At 40.0% G+C, this 19,520-nt stretch overlaps 2 protein-coding genes across 3 annotated transcripts in view; one reads left to right on the top strand and one right to left on the bottom strand.

Annotated features, from left to right (window-relative positions):
- The window catches only part of CSPP1 (centrosome and spindle pole associated protein 1), a 65,924-nt gene extending 64,000 nt beyond the window's left edge, over window positions 1-1,924 (bottom strand). For both annotated transcript variants that reach the window (XM_064651391.1, XM_064651382.1), the window contains exon 1: window positions 1,826-1,924. The gene's annotated coding sequence lies outside the window, so the exon portion shown is untranslated. The remainder of the gene's footprint in view (window positions 1-1,825) is intronic.
- A 1,423-nt stretch (window positions 1,925-3,347) lies between these two features.
- On the top strand, window positions 3,348-17,042 carry COPS5 (COP9 signalosome subunit 5). Its single transcript, XM_064651412.1, has 8 exons — window positions 3,348-3,592; window positions 3,690-3,924; window positions 7,085-7,213; window positions 8,432-8,497; window positions 9,981-10,066; window positions 12,745-12,856; window positions 13,607-13,755; window positions 16,646-17,042. Exons 1-8 carry the CDS (start codon window positions 3,435-3,437, stop codon window positions 16,728-16,730), a joined length of 1,020 nt encoding a protein of 339 aa, XP_064507482.1. The 5' UTR covers window positions 3,348-3,434; the 3' UTR covers window positions 16,731-17,042.
- The last annotated feature ends 2,478 nt before the right edge of the window (window positions 17,043-19,520 follow it).

Consider the following 19,520-nt stretch of genomic DNA (forward strand, 5'->3'; position numbering starts at 1 on the left):
TGTGCATAGCACAAAAGGGGAAGTCAAATATATTGTAAACACTTGAAAACCCAAGGACAAATCATATGCTCCCAAAATTATGAGGTGTAAACATCATATTTTTCATGCTTTTTGGAAAACACAATATTTTGTAAATACCATTTCTAAAAAAAAAAACATTTGATAGCACAAATCTATCAGCTTTCCTTTAGCTCTTGCAACTTTAAGTCTTGGATTATTTGCATTCTCAAAACATGGTATTATTCAAAGTGCAATTTCATTAAACATACTGCTGCTATATATTCAACTACTGTCTGAAAATGTTCCATAAAAATATTTTTTCTGTATTTTTTCTTTCAGGAACATTTTAGATTTTCATAACCTGTTTTCCTTTCCAACTGAAAGTTTTCACAAAAGCACAAAAACTCTGAATAATTACAGAGTGAGCTAAATAGACTTCAACTTAAGCAAATATACCAAGCAATAAAAAGCACATAGATATTTAAGAACAATAGATATTCAGGTCTGAACATGACATTTTTAATGGGTCTATGCCCAGAGTTAATAATGCATGTCTCTGTATTCAAGGTATTCAAAACATCTATGTGTATATTTATCTTATGTAGTATATTTAGCTATGTATTGTGTAGCTACTTTATCACCTAGAGCAATGCTTATTGCATCCCAATTTAATCTTTCCCTTTTCCTCCTATTTGTTCAGGAAAATGAGGTGCAAAATTTAAAATAAGCATGTGCAAATAGATTTTGTCTCTTCTGTGCTACCACAATATTAAAATAACATCAGGAACACTGGCAAAATGGCAATTTCCATCCATATGAATTGCAGCATGGCTGGCAAGGAGGGAAATGCTTTGAAAAACCTTTGAAAAAGCAAATGTTTTGAAATACACCACGTTTAGTAATTGTACTTGCAGGTTATAGAGTCACCAATTGTGTCGCTGAGAAACACTTTTCAAAGTTTCACCCAAACCTCCTAAGTCTCACAGCAGCCAGTACTGGCTGCTTCTCTATCCCTGTGAATGGCACTTGGAATAATCTCCTGCTGCCAGAGACGTGCTTCCTGTACCTTTCACTGCCGTTTCTTTCAAATCCTTGGCTGAAAAAGCACAAAAGATTTCAGGGTCTGGACAAATAATAAATTTGGTCACAAATAATAAACTCTGACTAAAGCAGCATGACATTTTCGCAACTAAGAAGGCAATTCACCCTCTAAACAACCAACCAACAAGTTTCACGAGTTACTTCCCCTCCACAGTAGGGTTTATCTGCCTTCTCAGAGAGCAGAGCACGTACTCTGATCCAAAAAGACACCAATTTCGGCAAAGTTTCAGACCCAGGAGATCAGGTTTATTTCTCCAAGAGCGACAGCTCGGGGAAGCGTCTCTCCCCCGGCCTGCAGAGCACGCCTCCCAGCCTCCCTCCCTCCCTCCTCGGCAGCATCTCTCGGGCATTCCCGGAGGCACCGACCCCCCGGGGCCGGGGCGGGGATGCCGCACCCGCGGCTCGGCCCCTTTTCTGGACCGCGGCGCCGTTGTCAGGCAACGGCCGCACAACAAGCGGCCCCGCCGGAGGGACGAGCCGAGCCGAGCCGAGCCGGGCCGGACCGGGCCGGGCCGAGTCCCGCCGCCCCCGCAGGGACACCCAGACCCGTCACTGCGCCCCGGGTGCGCCCCCGCCCCGTCCCGCCCCGGAGCCCGTCCTGCTGCCCGGCGGACCCCCTCGGCCCCGCCGCCGCCGCCCTGACTCGGTGCGGCCCCTGCGAACCGCCCGGCGGGACCGCGGGGGAGGATCCTCGGGTGCCGCCCCGACCCCGCCGCCCGCTCACCGGTGCCGGCAGCCGCGACTCCGTCCGCGCCCCTCGGTTACCACCGCCCCGGAACCCGGCGGGCGGCGCCGCGCAGCGCCCCCCCCTGCCCCGGAGGGCGGCGCGACCCGGCCGCCACCGCCTCCTCCCACCGGGCGGGGAAAGGGAGCGCCGTGGGAGGTGGCGGGCGGGCTTTACAGCATCACGGAATGGACCGCGTTGGAAGGCACCGCAGGGGGTCATCTGATCCAACCTCCCTGCTCAAGCAGGGTCGTCCTGGAGCACATGGCACAGGATTGCGTCCAAGCGGTTTTGAATGTCTCTAGTGAGGGAGCCTCCACAACCTGTCGGGGCAACCTGTTCCACTGTGCGGTCACTCACACGGTAAAGAAGTTCTTTCTCATATTCAGGTGGAACCTCCCGTGCATCAGTTTCTGCCTGTCGCCTCTTATCCTATGGTTGGCACCACCGAGAAGAGCCTGACTCCATCCTCTTGACATCCTCCTCTTAGATATTTCATCATCATCATGGCTAGGCTTCGCGAACGAAGATTTAGGAAGGCACTATCCGCGTTTGTTACAGGCACGCTGGTGACTTATGAGGCCAATACGAGATAGACATGTCCGATTGCAAAAGGCACAGCAGAAAGACTCCTTAGGTGGTATATTCAGCAGGATACTATTCTTTCTGCGTTGTCTTTTCTCCTCAAGAGTGATCCTGCGTGCGTTCTCAAAGGAAACGGCAGCATTATAGATGGTGTGTCTCCAGGCCTCCCGGTTTGCGGCCAGAGTAGACCAGTTATGAAGATCAATGTGGCCCAGGCTGAGATGTTGTTTTAGGGAGTCCTTATATCTTTTCTTCGGGGCTCCTCTCTTGCAGCAGCCAGTGGCAAGTTCACCATAAAGCAAGATCTTAGGGAGGTGCTGGTCCTTCATCCTTGAGACGTGTCCTGCCCAGCGCAGCTGAATTCTCAGCAACATGGCCCCAATACTTGTGATTGCTGCTTGTTTTAGAACAGATGTGTTGGTCACATAATCTGACCAGTGGATGTTTAGGATTGTACTGAGGCAGCATTGATGGAAGCTCTTAGATATTTATACACACTGATAAGGTCCCCTCTCAGTCGTCTCTTCTCGAGGCTGAACACGCTCAGCTCCTTCAGCCGTTCCTTGTAAGAGAGATGCTCCAGTCCCTTAATCATCTTTGTTGCCCTCCGCTGGACCCGCTCCAGGAGCTCCGTGTCCCTCTTGTACTGAGGAACCCAGAACAGGACACAGTAAGTTAAAAAATAAAATAATAATAATAGTAATAATAACAAGGGGCACTTGGCGGGCGGCTCCCCGTGAAGTACCGCCCGGCCGGGGCCGGGGTTCCCGCGGTGCCGCATCCCGGTGCGATCGGGGGCGCGCCGCGCGGCCCCGCGGCTCCGACCCGGCTGCAGAGCCGCGCGCGGCCGCTGGGGACGCAGCACCGCCCGCCCCGGGCCTGCGCGGACCGTACCACCCTGTAACGCACCCCCCGCACCCCCTCCCCGCGGTTGGTTCCGCCGGCGGCCCGGAGCGACGGTGCGGAGCCGGGGCCGGGAGCGGGGCCTGGGCTGGGAGCGGGCTTGGGGTCGAGAACGGGAGCGATGGCGGGGGCGGGGAGCAGCGCCTCCGGGAGCGGGATGGCGCAGAAGACGTGGGAGCTGGCGAACAACATGCAGGAGGCGCAGAGCATCGACGAGATCTACAAGTACGACCGCAAGCAGCAGCAGGAGATCCTGGCGGCCAAGCCCTGGACCAAGGAGTGAGTGGGAGCGGGGCCGGCGGGGCGGGCGGGACGGGCTGCGAGGATCCTGGTCTGACGGCTCTGCCTTCCCCCCGCGGCCTCTGTGTCGCTGCAGCCACCATTACTTCAAGTACTGCAAGATCTCGGCGCTGGCGCTGCTGAAGATGGTGATGCACGCCAGGTCCGGCGGCAACCTGGAGGTGATGGGGCTCATGCTGGGCAAGGTAGACGGGGAGACCATGATCATCATGGACAGCTTCGCCCTGCCCGTGGAGGGCACCGAGACCCGCGTCAACGCGCAGGCCGCCGCCTACGAGTACATGGCTGCGTACATCGAGAACGCCAAGCAGGTGAGGAGGGGGGGCAGCGGGTGTTTCTGCCCCTCCACGGAGATCCTGTGGGTCTTGTGAGCTATAGGAACACGTTCGGGGGCTCGCAGGCTTCCCCCCAGTACCAGTGCCTGCCCGATTGTCCTGTTTCTCCTCAAACATGACAGTGGTAACTGTGTCAGCAGCAGGGAACGCAGGGCCCTGTAAACATTTGCAAATACGTATTTCCATATCTTACAGTAGGTCATCAGAAGTTGGACTCGATGCTCTTGGAGGTCTTTTCCAAGTTTAATGATTCTATAATGAGTACAGTATTCTTTCCTTCGTAAATTATTTTCATTGCTGAGGAAGTGTTTTTCTGGCTGAAACTGGTGGCTTGTGGATGGTACAAGGAGGGATCGTGTTCCTAAAATAACTGATACAATATGTAAAATTAGATATAAAATATAAAATATGTATGCATCAGACATACTTATATTTGTAGATCACAAATATGGCATTTATTCTTACCTTCTCCTGAAGTCCTACTGCATAACCATGCTGCTCTTTTCCATAAAATAAAGAAAATATGTTCGTGAAGAAATTGCCAATGAAGGAATAAGGAAGTTTCAGTGCAACTTAATTATTCATTTGGAAATTTAGCTGAACAGACTCAAATGTTGGTTTCCCATCCTCATCACTCTGTATTCAGAGATCCATGTCTCATTAAACCTGACTATGCAGTAAAGTTCTCGTGTGCAGAAGGATATCAGAAATACGACTCTGCTCTATGGCTGATGTAGAAACCAGCACAGTGCATCAGAACACCTGCTGATGTGCTTCTTCCCGTACAGGGCAATCCTATACTACAAATAAGAGTTGAAATAACTTTAACTCTCCAAGCGCAAATAGTTTTGAGACCCATTTGACACTTTGATTTTTAGACCAGCTAAAATTAGAAGCCCCTTACTTACTATGTGGGTATAACAGAGGAGTACATGGGTTATTTTGGAGTGTTTTACTTATCTTCACAGCCTTGCATACTGGTAGAGATATTGAAATAGATGTGCATTAGGCTGAATCATAACATCAACAAAGAATAAACATAATCATAGAATCATAGAATCAGCTGGGTTGGAAGGGACCTCTGAAATCATCAAGTCCAACTCTTGATCCACTACCACCATGGTTACTAGACCATGGCACTAAGTGCCACATCCAGTCTCATCTTAAAAACCTCCAAGGATGGAAAATCCACCACTTCCCTGGGCAGCCCATTCCAATGCCTCATCACCCTCTCTGTAAAGAATTTCTTCCTAATATCTGACCTAAACCTCCCCTGACAGAGCTTAAGACGATCCCCTCGTGTCCTACTGATAGCTGCCTGGGAGAAGAGACCAACCCCTACCTGGCTATGACCTCCTTTCAGGTAGTTGTAGAGAGTGATGAGGTCTCCCCTGGGCCTCCTCTTCTCCAGGCTGAACAGCCCCAGCTCCCTCAGCCTCTCCTCATAGGACTTGTGCTCAGGTCCCTTCACCAGCCTTGTTGCTCTTCTCTGGACCTGCTCCAGCACCTCAATATCCTTTCTGAGTAACTCAATATACTTCTATCCAGAAGTAGTAATGTTCTGAGACCTTTTTAAATAATTCAACCCTGTTAATGAGAAAATTTAGAAATAATGTATTTTATCTGGTTTGTTTTATCTGGAAACTGTTACTATCATGGTGCTAATACTGTTGTTGCAGAAAGTAGGTAACTGGGAGAGATGTCTTTGTCTGAAGATGTATTCATACTATCTTTAGATAGAGATATATTCATACTATCCTATTCTTAGGTAAAAATACTGAGTTTCAAAACAGTATATAGCATAAAATTAGGGGTTTATATACAGTGAGTTCAGCTTGTGTTTAAAACAGTCTGGGTGTCTGTAGGAGTTCTTATATCATAGGAAATGTTTTTTCCTGTTGTCAACATTAACAACATTATACAGTTTTGTCTATAGTTTCACAATTTTGAAATTGAACTCGTGTGCAAATATAATAACTCAGCTTTCCTGGTGCTTTGGCAGGGTTTGCATGCATGTTCCATATTTGACTTTGGCAAGCACTTGTTCCTGGAATAAGTCTTTTTAATATTAAGTTGCTATTTGATATATTCCTCTACATAAGTGCCTTATAGAGGCCAGCGTTTCAGTTATTTGCTTCTCCATGGGCAGGATCTGGTATAAATACAGTTAAAATGTGTTATTTGGCTTTGAAAAATAACACACATTCTAAAGTGCTTTGTTGGCTTCTCTTATGGGAGTTGCAAAGGAAATACAGACATTATTCACCAGTAAAAAATAAAATAAATGTTCCATTCAGTAAGCAAGTTTGTGTGTTTCTTCTCAGCTCTAAATTTTTCAGATTGAACCTTCCTGACATACTCAGTATTGGGCAAAACCAAACAGGCACTGTGTCCAAACACATCTTAATTCTCAGTAAAGAACTGGCATGTAAGGTTGGACCGAAATTATCCTACTCAGTGTGGAACAGCCAGTAAGCAATTCTTCAGAGAGGATTACAAAAATTAGGTTAAATGGGTGTTTATTCTCCTGTCTTTTTTTGGCTTTGTTCCTTTTCTTCCAGTATTTTTAGAGGTTGCCAGGGGTATTATTTGGTTTGAATTTTTATCTGATAAAAATGTGTCACAAATTCACCTTTTGGATTTTAGAGCTGGCTCTGGGCAATAATTTCTGTCATTTCTGGTGTTTGAAAACATGCCTTTCAAGTTAATTTTTAAACCTACCACTAATCTAATAGTATATGCCTCTGAGATGTGTTACTGTACTAAACAATTCATTCACTGCTGATGTTTCATGCTTATATGAGATTATATATACCTGTGTCATAACCACCCTAAAAAATTCCTCATGTCTGCTGAGGAGTCCCAGCTCAGCACTTCATTGTGTGGAACCTCTTCTGTACTTTAGCTGACACTGAAGTTCAGCTCCTGACTCCTTGAAGGTCCTTGTTCTGTGACAGCAGCTGCAGCAGAGAATGCCAATACTACACATTGCGCGGTTTCTAGGGAATGGTTGAGCAACATCATAAATTCCTGTTTATCCTCCCGCGGCGTTGCAGTGTGCTGGAAGGGCCGCTGGAGGGCAGCCGGTACTTTGGGAACGGAGATGAACTCGGCCTTTCCCCTTCCTTGTTCCTAGGTCGGACGCCTGGAAAATGCCATCGGCTGGTATCACAGTCACCCTGGCTACGGCTGCTGGCTCTCGGGGATCGACGTCAGCACGCAGATGCTTAATCAGCAATTTCAAGAACCCTTCGTAGCAGTGGTTGTAAGTACTGGCCGATGAGTGGTTAAACGGCGTAGCAAATCATGTTGAAGGGGGAATAATTTTTAGATTTCTGTCTGTTAACGTTCTAGCAGTGTGTATTTTACATGCTGGAGATGTTAGATCCACATTTTAAATGCCACACCTTTTGCTTTGCTGGCCACATTCTGGCCAAAACAGTAGCATTGTTTGCCAAGACCATTTTCACGGCACTGTTCCAGCTATGGTGGCTTTGTACAAGTCCATACATTACTCTTAACTTAAAGTTCTGCTTGGTACTTTTGAAAAAAAAAAGTGTTGAGCAATCCCTATTTGATTTCCTGTGATAGAACAAAAAAAATCTGTTTCTTTTGTTCTCTTCCTTCTGCTGCTGAAATACAGCAGAGCACGTTCATGAAGTTCTGTTATTTTGTATCTAAAGTGCCTTTTAAATTAAGTCAGTAGCATAGTACAAGGTGGGAGACACTAGGAAATGTATCTTTGAAGAAGCAACCTAAAAAAAATCCCTGAGACCTTCATGTTCTTCTAGGCTTCAGATACATTTGAAATCAAAAGTAAACCTTATTTGAGATACTATTTGTATAACCATTGCTACTGATGGAAATAAAGGAAAAAATACTGAAATTAGTCATAAAGGAGGAATATAACTGATGGAAGAATTACATAAGAAAAAGATAAATGACCCTTAAGAAGTATTTTCACCATGTGAGTTTTCCTGTATGACATAATTTCACAGATTCAGAAGACTTTTCAAGGGACTGCTTTTTTCTTTTTTTCCTCTTCTTTTTTTAATTAGTTTTGAAATTAAACAGGGCATTAGTACATATGTTAGCAAGGAGATTTTTCCATTAGTTTCCTGCATTTTCTACCAAAGTGCAGCAAAAAATATAATACTTTTTCTTACCTCTAGTGGTTATAAGATTAAAATGCAGATTTTTATTACAGTTTATTGACTGTTCTAAAGTGCAATTTCTTTTAAGTACTTTTTAAACAGGGAAAATTAGTTTGAAAAAATGGCCCACAGCAGGTTATTGATATTCCCATCTGTTTAGAGTCTCATCCCAACAGAAAAATACCATTTATGACAGAACTAATACAACTTGCATGAATTACATTTCTGAAATACAATTAATTAGTTTAGTAATTGTAATTAATAAGCTTAGTTTATGCCTGTAATAATTTATAAAATACACATTATGAGTATTACCTGTATTTCTACAGATTGACCCAACAAGAACAATATCTGCAGGAAAAGTAAATCTTGGAGCATTTAGGACATATCCTAAGGTAAATAGTTAAAATCATCTAGTGTGTGATCACTGAACTGTCTTTAAATTAGTACAGATTGGTTCTAGAGATTACAGCAGTTTGATCTACTGTGCTGTACTGTATGTCATTGTTCATTCCAAAAGGAGGACATGCTGATATATTGGTTACTGCATGCCTTTGGATATTGATTATGTTTACAAAAGTTGATTTCTGGTTTGATTTTCATAGAGTTTTGGCAGTGTTAAATCAAATATACTATCTAGATTGTGGAGCTGTCCTAAAATTATATAGCTCCATAAAGCTGTTTTTAAATGGATATAGTTGTAGGTACCACTCATCAAAATAGATTTACGTTAATTCTTCTCTGTTTATTTTTTTAGACTTAAAACCAAATGTTAATAGCATGTTTAAAATGTTGTAATTTGCTTTTCATTTGAGAAAAAGAAGGTTCAAAACTATCTACTTAGCTTTCAAATAAATATTATGAATTTTCACAAAATAATGCACAAAAAAGTCAATTAAACAATATGGAAGGGTTAGGCTTAAAACTAGAAAATCACATCAGTATTGGAGATCTAGACCTCCAAATGCAGTTTCCCGTGTATAATCCTGGCAGAGATATAACTGTGTTATTTAATTTCAGTCTAAGAAAGTTCAGGTATATCTTTTAAATACTCGGTTTCTATTGACTTATCAAGAACTTCAGGCAGCCATCCAGTAAAACAATTAACAAAATTAATTTTTTAATAAAAATTAAATATTGTAATTAACAAAAATATTTGTGAAAGGTCCCCAGTTGCATCCAACCATTATTCTTCTGTTGACAAAACCATGAGAGATCTTCTTAGAATAGTTTGTGATTCGGCGTATTCAATTCCATGGGCAAAACTACTTCATAAATACTTCCAGAATTTTGAGCAGGGAGAAGAATCTTGTGCCTGAAAACCAAATCATATCTAGAAAGTCACATTGGAAGCCTATTTTTAGGGAGTCCTCACAGTGGACTGCAGGGAGTTTTTGCTTAGTAAGTAGCTATGAGTGGCATCCTCTTGGCTAAATAAGTAACTGCAGTTTTGGGTATCTTTAAGGCATATCCAAGGCATGGATTTTTCTTCCCTTTTCTCACATCTCCAGTCTTCCCTCAAAGAAGATTGAAATTACTTCAAAGAATAGGTAGAGAAATATTATCTTAGAAAAAGCTTGCCCATTCTTTGGTCTAATTATAGGCTGCTGTATTACTCATTTGAAAAAACTCAACTGTTGACCACTGGTTTGCTTCTGATAGACATGCAAATTAATGACTGCTACTAAAGCCAAATGTAAACCCAAGATGCAAGAAAATTCTGAGTTTCAGATTACCAGGCGAAATGTCATTTTCCCTAGGAAAAATAAACTAGAATTGCATAAACTAGATTTTTTTTGTGAAGTGCTTCCAAGAGTTGAGGCATTAAAAAAAGTCTCAGAATTACTGTGTCATCTTTGCCCTTTGTTGAATTTTTAGGGCTATAAACCTCCAGATGAAGGTCCCTCCGAATACCAGACTATTCCACTTAATAAAATAGAAGACTTTGGTGTACATTGTAAACAGTAAGTAACAGAAAAACTTGTAACTTCAGCATTTTTGTGTTTAGGTTAGTGATGCAGTATGGAAAACTAAATTCCTTAGAGCATTTCAAATTTTGAAGTTCAGTGTTACTTTAGCACTGTTGGTTTTGTAAAAAAGTGTTACTGGCATTTAGCAGGAGATGGTTTAAGAGAGAACTGTTGGAAAGATGAGCTGGTTAAAAGCTTTAGCAGTTGATTTCTGGACACATTTTAGTAGTGGTGCCTTGTTAGGGCAGGGAAGAAAGGCTCAGATGTAGAGTGATCAAGAGGGCTGGGGAGCCTGTAATCCATCTTGCTCTTGTGAGCATGTCGAGCGCAGCTCGTTATCCTGCATCACTGGTTGTGTTAAGATTGTTTCTGTCTCTGGTAGGATTGGAAAGTGGTGCAGCCTCAAGGACAAGATCAGTAACAGGAAGAATTACTGCTTTTTCTATCCTGCTAGTTTACTTTCCATTAATTAAAAAGGTAGTTTAGTTTTAACCATTCTTTTTTTTAGCTGTTGTGTCCCCATATATACATACATACATATATACCATTTCTTTATTTGTCAGGGCATTTGTTTTGCCAGGTCAGTCCCCTGATCTGGCCTAAATTGTGGGAGCACACATGTCCTTGCTGTTTAAGCTAAAGTGAGGGGGAAAGTAGAGACAGATATTGGAGACACAGCATTTGCAAAGTAACTAAGGAAGGATGGGACCAATTCCTTCAACAACGGCTTGGTTTCAATTCTGCCTTCAGCATCTGTGTACAGAGAACTTGGAGACCTCATTGACACAGCCCTGTAGGCTGTTGCATAGTGGAGGTTTTTCATGTTTTTGGTGCATGGGTATCTGATCTTCAGTGTTTTTATAGTTGAATGCAAAGTTTGACTCTGAAGTGATGAAGAAATTAAAACAATTGGAATTGGCCTTCCTATCCGATTTGAGGAAAGGTCCAGAACAGGAGCTACACAAAAATCTTTGTAAAACTGTAAGAGTACATTTGGTAGGGTTTTTTAAAGTTGGCAGCACTTAGTAATTATCATTATAATATCCATCTCAGGAAGCTGGCTTCTTGTACGAGTCATTGCTTTCCATCCAAACCAAGAAAGTATTTTCCAGTCTTTCCTAGAATGAAACAGCAGTTAGGCAGGAGAGGGAATTAAAACTACAAACTTGTCACATTACTAAATTACTGATAATACAAAAGACTAGAGTGGTGGTGTCCTCTCAGTAGTATGAGTAGTCTGACTAAGAATTAAAAGTTTAGAGAACTTGAATGATGGTCATAGAACCATCATTCTATGTTGGAAAAGACCTTTAAGGCCATTGAATCCTGCTGTTAATCCAGCACTGCCAAATTCACCACTAAACCATGTCCCTAAAGAGACACATCTACACATCTTTTAAATACCTCCAGTGACTCAGCTACTTCCCTGGGCAGCCTGTTCCAAGAGTTGACAACCCTTTCATGGGTTTGTCTCTTTAATGTTCAATCCAAATCTCCCTGGTGCAACTTGAAGCCATTTCCTCTCGCCCTGAGCTCATTACTTGGAAGAAGAGACCAACCTCCACCTGTCTACAACCTCCTTTCAGGTAGTTGTAGAGAGACATAAGGTCTCCCCGAGCGTTCTTTTCTCCAGGCTAACCAACCCCAGCTCCCTCAGCCAATTCTCTTAAGACTCTTAATGATCCTGTCTGTTTGAAATGCCAGTGACTACTAATCACTTCATGGTAGCAGTAGCAGTCTGGATAATCTTAATCTAACTTTTCTCTTTTAGTTGATGTTCAAAGCCCAATTCTAAATTGTTTCCATTTTATATTTTTAGTAAGTACATTGTTCGTCAAATAACTTGGATTTCTAATTGTGAATCTGCCACACATCCCTTTGAAGAACTGGCTTAGTATCTCATTTTTTGTCACATATGTGCAATAATGGTATTTGTTAAATTCCAGAAATATTAAAGTGTGGTCAGTTGCTAGATTTTATAGCATTGTTATCTCTGATGGGACTTCTTACAGAAATGCTGAGCAAAATAACTTTACAGAGAGACCAAGAGATAACAGGATTATTGATAACCTGTGCAAGAATTTCCTGATCAAAATAAAGTTTAATATAGCTCTTAAATGTTGCTGTAGTTCACCTACACTGATGACTTTACATAGCTCAGCTTTCTATCTGCTTTATTGTCTCTTGTGAATTTTGTAGCACCACTAAAGCCTGGCTTTCAAAATAGGTGTGGTAGAACATAAGATTGTTTGCCTATTTGTAACATTTACTGCTACCAACTCTTCCTAAAGGAGTTAGAGGTGGCATATGCAAAACTGCAATCAACTGTAAGTTATTACAGTATTGAAGTATTGCAGGCATGTAACAGGGCATCACTACATTGCAGTTGTTAAGAGAATAATTAAAAAACCCTTGCAATTTCATTAAATAGAACACAGCAGTATATGTGGGGATTATGTATTCCTGTATTAAAGTTATATATGAGTTACTTATGGAAAATCTTAAGAGTTAGAATTGGAACTGGGGGTAATCTTTTTAATTGTTCAGTGCTTTGAGGTTTTGAAGATACTTGCTATTGATAAGGATTTTTTGAGTTGCATGTATTTTGTGTGTGACAGTCAAAGGACATATTTAGCTAGAAGCTTTTTTTGTTTGCATGTTTGTTTTTGAAGGTATTATGCTTTAGAAGTCTCATACTTTAAATCATCTTTGGATCGTAAATTGCTTGAACTTTTGTGGAACAAGTACTGGGTGAACACTCTCAGTTCTTCTAGTTTACTTACTGTAAGTACCATAGTATGTTGTTGTGTGCATTTATTCACTCGAGTGCTAAAAACTAGACCCTCTGCTTTAAAATGCTTAACAGAACACTGATAGATATAGATCCCACATTAAGAATCTATCAGATTATACAAGAAAGTGAGTTTTTCCTAATCATAAGTACTGAAACATTCCTTGTATCTGCTCTGTAGAATGTGGGAATAACTTACATTTAATTTCACTGAGTTCTCTCTATACACTTAAATTTTATCTTAAACACCTTTTAACCTTGTAACTCTATATAGCACTGAAATTAATAGTATGCCTTAAAATAATGGTGTTTAATAAGTAAACACTTTTTAAAAAATAGTCAATGAGACTGTTGAAACAACGTTGCAACCGAAATACTGCAGGTAGACCTTCAGTGTAACAGCATCAAAACCTGCCTTCTGTAGAACACTGTTTTACACCTTTTCTCTTGGACAGAACCGATTGAGTTTTACTTACTCTTTCATGACCTAGGGCACAGGTTGACAGTAATAAAGAGTGCCCATTTCAGGCTTTAGGGATTGAGAATTTGTCTGAGGTTTAGCTTCTGTTCTCTCAACCACCACTCATGCCAGTCATGTTCTGCATCACTTGAATTGCAGATATAGGTTAAAATGTGCAGTACTAAAGTCTTAAAAGCTCTTTTCAGATTTTGTTTATTTTGTGTATAAAGGCTTGAATGTATAGCTTAGAAATCAATATGTTTATTGCCTTCTTTCTCCCAAGAATGCCGACTACACCACTGGCCAAGTCTTTGATTTGTCTGAAAAATTAGAACAGTCAGAAGCTCAGCTTGGAAGGGGCAGTTTCATGCTGGGTTTAGAGACTCATGACAAGAAATCAGAAGACAAACTTGCAAAAGCAACAAGAGACAGGTAAGATAATGCATACATTTGTCTTCTCTGTAAAAAGTGTTATTTTGTTTTAAACTTTTATCATACCTGAAATTGTAACATGCCAATTAAATTGTAACCTGACAAGATTAGAGATAAGAATTATTAAATTGTAGATATAAATGAGAGACTCCAAATGTCATTAGTTTTTTTTTGAAAGTTTAAGACTTTTCAATCTTTTTTTCTGGAATAAATTCAAGTCTAGTTTATTAAACAAAAAAATCCCAGTAAAATTCCATCAGAATATGGCAAACAAAAGAAATATGTTTTCTGTCAAATGCAAAATTTTAACATTGCTAGAAAACAGCACATTTTTGTGATTAATCAGGTTTAAATTAACAGTAAATAAAATTATTGTATAGAACATGATTTTAAGAACTAATGCTAACAGTCCAGTAAGTTTAGTTTACACTTGTGTAAGAATTTTACTCTTAAAAATTAAGAACTGCCTTTTTTCATGTTTCTTAATTAATATTTCCTTTTTCCACAAATGAAGAAGGGTTTTTTGTTGTTTTGCTTTTAGGAAGTAGATTACAGATATTATGGTGTTTATATTTAGCTATCTTGCCTGATAGCAAATACTTGCTCTTATCAGTTAATGAAGTTATTCTCATTGGGTGTACAGAATTATAGTCACCATTTTTCCAAGTAAAATCTTTAATAAAAGGTAATAGTATCCAACAAGTCATACAGTTGGGTTGTTCAAGAACATTGTATTTGGCAAATTTCAGACCTTAAAAACCAAGGAATACTGCACTGTACATGCAAGTGCAATTTCATATCCATCTGTGGAGAAGGCAGAACTCGCCTGCAGGCATCTTAGGAGTGTTCTGAGTGAGAGAGAATAATTCCATTTAGTAAGGAACAATTCTGTAGAATACCTTAGTACAGACTGCAAAAATTGAACAAAAGCTGAGATGTTCTACTTTTCAGATTTTGAGGCTTTCTGGCCCTCTTCCTCATCATTTTATCCAGTATTCTGATATTCTTTCCCCCCCTACATCTCCACACTAGCAATGTGTGCGGTAGTAGCAGCTTTACTGAGGGACTAATTTTTGAGATACCAGATGAGTGGTGACTTATTAGGTAGGTAAAAAAAAAACAAAGAGAAAAAAAGGAGATCTTGTGTGAACAGAAATTACTTTGTTTAAATCTTATTCACTCTGACTCAGGTGGACACAGGCTTTGCCTTAATAAAGAGAGGAGTCAACCTGTGCTGGACAAGCCTTTGTTCCCCAGTAAGCAATGGGGGAATATCTGCAAACGTAGTATGGTCATTGCTAAACAGAATCAGAGTTGGTATTGTGCTTGTGTTGTCTGTGCATTTGTTTCCTTGTTATGGAAAGTTAGCAGCTTTTACAAGCTTTCTAACAAACATAATCTACTCGAAGGGGAGTGACTTTATAGAAGTTAATACTCATTTAGAGTATTAACTCTAATGAGTAATAATACTAATGAGTAATACTCATTTAGATTATTTCAGTTGCAGAATACATTTGCAATGAAGTGAAGGCTGTTGCTAGCTCATAACAGCCAGGTTAAGTGACACCTCCCAGTTCCTGTAGTGAAACAGAATAGCAATGCTTAAAAGACATGAGAAGGATGGAGTTCCTGACAAATTTTAATCAGTTTTGGTCCCTGTTTGGTGTCCCATAATACTGACCACATTTTATTTCCCCATTGCTCCCACCTGCTTACAGTTATTCTAAGAAATAACTCGTCTGATCATCCTACTATCTTATTTCTTGCAAATACTTTTCTGTTTTTGTTTAGACTTCATCAGTAGTTAGTTTATAAATTGTAAGACTGGAAGGGATTGTTGTTGTCATGAATTCTGCTTTCCTGTGTAACAAAAGCTACCATAGTTCCCAAAACAAATTGTAACACTTTCACAGATGCATGTTTTTCTTCAATTAGTAATCTTTCCTAAGAGAAGAGTAAAGATAATAAAAGGCTTCTATAGACACAGGACAGTTGATTCAGTGGCACCTAAATTACTTTGAAGAAAATAAGGTTGCAAAGTTTACTAAAGGATTATTGGATGTACCTGTTTTAGGAAAAACAGTGCTGTAAGGCATTAGGATAAAGGTGCTTACACTGGGATGTATGAGATCATCTGTTACTGTACATACACATCTCTAAGAGCCATTTTCTAAGGGTACATATGGATTAGCCAAATTGTGCTCCAAGTCAGCTTCTTTTCCATAAGATTCCTTTATCTAGCTAATAGTAATTTGTCCCTGTTTTCCACGCCTTCAGGGCTGATTCACCTTTTGCATTTGTTTTTATTTGTTAGCTTGATATTACACCCCCCTAAGCCAAACACTGGAGAAAACTTGGATCAGTAGGAATCCTCTCAGCTCTTTGGGCGTTTTGCACGTTACATATTTTGACCAATAACTAATTGGTTCTATAAAGTATTCCTTTAATGTTTCCTTCAAAGTTTCTCAGAGGAGCCTTGATTACTGTGCACTGCTGTCCTGGAGTTGGGCAAAGGAGATAAGGTAGAGAACAGGGAGAGCCTTCAGGTATTGATAACAACAGCTGGTAGCTCCATTCCTCCAAAGATTTTTTTATTTTATTTTTTGGTTTAGAGGACCATAGAGCCCACTTGCTATTGTTAAGATGTCCTAAATTGCAAAAGAAGTTTTCTGGAATTGGTCCATGTGTGTGTATAGTCAGTTTGCTTTTTATGTAACAAAAAGGTTTTGGCAACAATGGCTAAATTGCTGTGTGTGACTTCTTGCTGGACAGTTGTTAAGATTCATGGGGTTATGGGCACCCTGAACTTCCAAAACAGCTGAATATCTTCAAAGAAAATGACAGTTCTGTTCAGGTTTTGTCCAACATTGAATTTATGCTTGTTTTTCAGCTGCAAGACCACCATAGAAGCTATACATGGATTGATGTCTCAGGTTATTAAGGATAAACTTTTTAATCAAATTAATATAGCTTGAAGCGCATCACCAGCTGATATGCATCTCCAAAGCAGAAAATACCATAGTGTCTTTTGCTTGGACTTGTTCAATTTGGGAAATGAAGCTGGAGTGGAAAAGTATTCATTTAATTTGTAGTACTTTAATATTTTCCACCTGTCTGACCAGTTTTAAAGAACAAAATGTTCTGAAATGTAGTGCAACTTTTTGTTCTTTATCATAAAACACAACCAGTTTGCAGAATTGTTCCAAGAGAAAAATAAATGTGACTTACTGGATTTTGGTCTTAGATATTTATCTCATCCAACTGCAATAAAAGAATTTTGAAACTGAGTGAGTATTTTGGGCCTTGATATTTTTGGCAAGCATTTATCTTCTCTTACTCTTTTTCTTATTGTTCTGTAGAAAAGTACTGTCTACTCAGTTAGATTAGATAGGTAAGCTATGCAGTATAAGAAGTTTGTTTCTCAGATTTTAATATCTGTGTTTAATTTTAAGAATTGAAATCCCATTTGTTTATCTTTTAACAAGTTATTAAATCTAGTGGAGCCTTTCCTGATTTGGGTTTACTGGTCCAGCCAGAAATGGTTTCTTCTCACAATAATGAAACACTTATGCGTAGTACAACAGTATTTTGCTTACAGCATTGCACTCATGATGGACATTTTATATTTTTAAGTAGTCAAGTGTTGACCAGTTCTGCAGTGAAACTCACAACAAGATGAAAAATTAATATCTCTGAAATATGTATTAGGCTAATTTCAGGCCACAAGTACTAAATGCATTAATCATAATTGCTGGCTTACAACATGGTGCTGCTGCAGGGCTGATCTTAGTTTGTTTTGGAGGCTTTCATACTGAATTTCAATAATATCCAATATTCAATAATGTTTGGATTTCTTTTAAGTTTTTGTCCTTAATCCTGAGTTTCCTGGGGGAAGGGGGGGTTGGAATGTTTACTTTTGGGGTAGTTTATGCTTTATACAATATGCCATTATGCTTTATACCTTAAGTAACTGCTATTTCTTTTCAGCCTTAACTCTGCCTTGATGTGGGTTTTGGTTTTGTTTTGGTCTGGAAATTTTAATAGCTGTTACTTATTTTGAGGCTTTTCGTCCAAATGGATTCCAGTGTATTTGAAGCTAAGCTGCAAGTTATACAATGAAAATTTGTAATTCAGCAGGGAAATGCAGATACCCTAAAGCAGAAATTCATCAAAACTTTTAAGGCAGCATCCAACTGTATAGGAAAAATATGTTTAATCGGAGCTAGTAAAGCTGAGATAATTGTCAGATGTGCAGTTTGATAGGAGAACAGTTTCATTCTTCTTTCAGCATGACAGTGGTGGGGAGGCAGGAAAAGAAAGCTGTGGTATTTGAATATTCACAGCTATTAGTTTTCTTGGAATGAAAATAACAGTGTGCTTGTCTTTGATCAACCATTTTTAATGCTAGCGTTATTCCAGATTCTGAGATCAAAATTCCGTGCATCAAAGATGATTACCATAGAGGAGTCATCCATATCTACACACATACACGTGCACAAGAGTATCCTGAATGCTGGAGAGTCATCAACAGATAGAGAGTATGCCTTAATTCTACCAAACAGTTTTGAGATTTCAAAAATTTTAGGAATAAGAGGATCCTTGAGAACAATACATGCTGTGTATCAACAAATACATCGATTTTTTCTTCCATATTTGCACCCACTTTTTATTAAAAAATTAGTTTATGTAAATGAGTACCACATATCAGATAATTGACAGCTGAAGTAATACAGTACATACTAAAGCACATACAAATAAGTTATCTTTAATTAGATTTTTGAGAGAAACATGCATTCCAAAATGAGTGCCTTTCACGTTTTAATGAATAAAAAATTTAATGAACACAAGTTTTTCATCTAACAATATTTGCCAATATATTAAAATTACGGAATGCTAAAATACTGAATTATGCTTGAAATTCTTCCTTATCCTGTTCTTCTGCTTTTCTTTTTTTAAGTGTTCCTGTATGCTTGTATTTCTCATGTGTGCAAATTGCATTTTTAAACAATTTATACATACTGATATCAACAAAATCCTAAGAAATATATGCATATTTGTGACAGTCAAATACCAAGGATTAAGCTGTAATTCCTGATAGAGTACCAGATTTCCTTACTATGTGCAGGCTTGGAGAAGAGCCATTCATATTTATTCTGTGATTACTGGGACAAAGGTGCTTCATTATTCTATCAGACCTTCTCCTTTGAAGTTCCCTTCAAATGTTTGGTAAGAAATAGAATGACAGCTTCCATAAATTTCTTGCCTGAAGATTGAATGGTTGCATTTCTGGCAAGAGATGAGGTACACCTGTCTCAAAGGGGAAAAAGGGTCTTTGCTCAGGAATTACCACATCTCATTGAAAGAGCTTTAAACTAGATTTAAAGGGGGAAGGGGATAAACCCGGGCTCGATAGAGATAAGCCTCAGGTCACCACACTGCTGTTTGAGGGAGAGTGTGCTAATGAGGTCCTTCAAGTCTGCCATCTCAGTGGAAGTGGTGGATGGAGATCCACATGGCAGCAAAGACACAGGGGTTATTGATGTGTTAGAAACCATAGAAGTGCCTGAGAGTGGTCACATGGGAGTGATAGCCCAACTGTAGTACATGTACACCAATGCACACAGCATGAGCAACAAACAGGGGGAGCTGAAAGTTACTGTGCAGCAGGAAAACGGTGATACAGTAGCCATCACAGAGACATGGTAGGATGACTCACACAACTGGAGTGCCGCAGTGGATGGCAATAAACTCTTCAGAAGGGATAG

The sequence above is a fragment of the Pseudopipra pipra genome, chromosome 1, assembly GCF_036250125.1.
Source record: "Pseudopipra pipra isolate bDixPip1 chromosome 1, bDixPip1.hap1, whole genome shotgun sequence".
In the NCBI taxonomy this organism is placed as follows: Eukaryota; Metazoa; Chordata; class Aves; order Passeriformes; family Pipridae; genus Pseudopipra; species Pseudopipra pipra.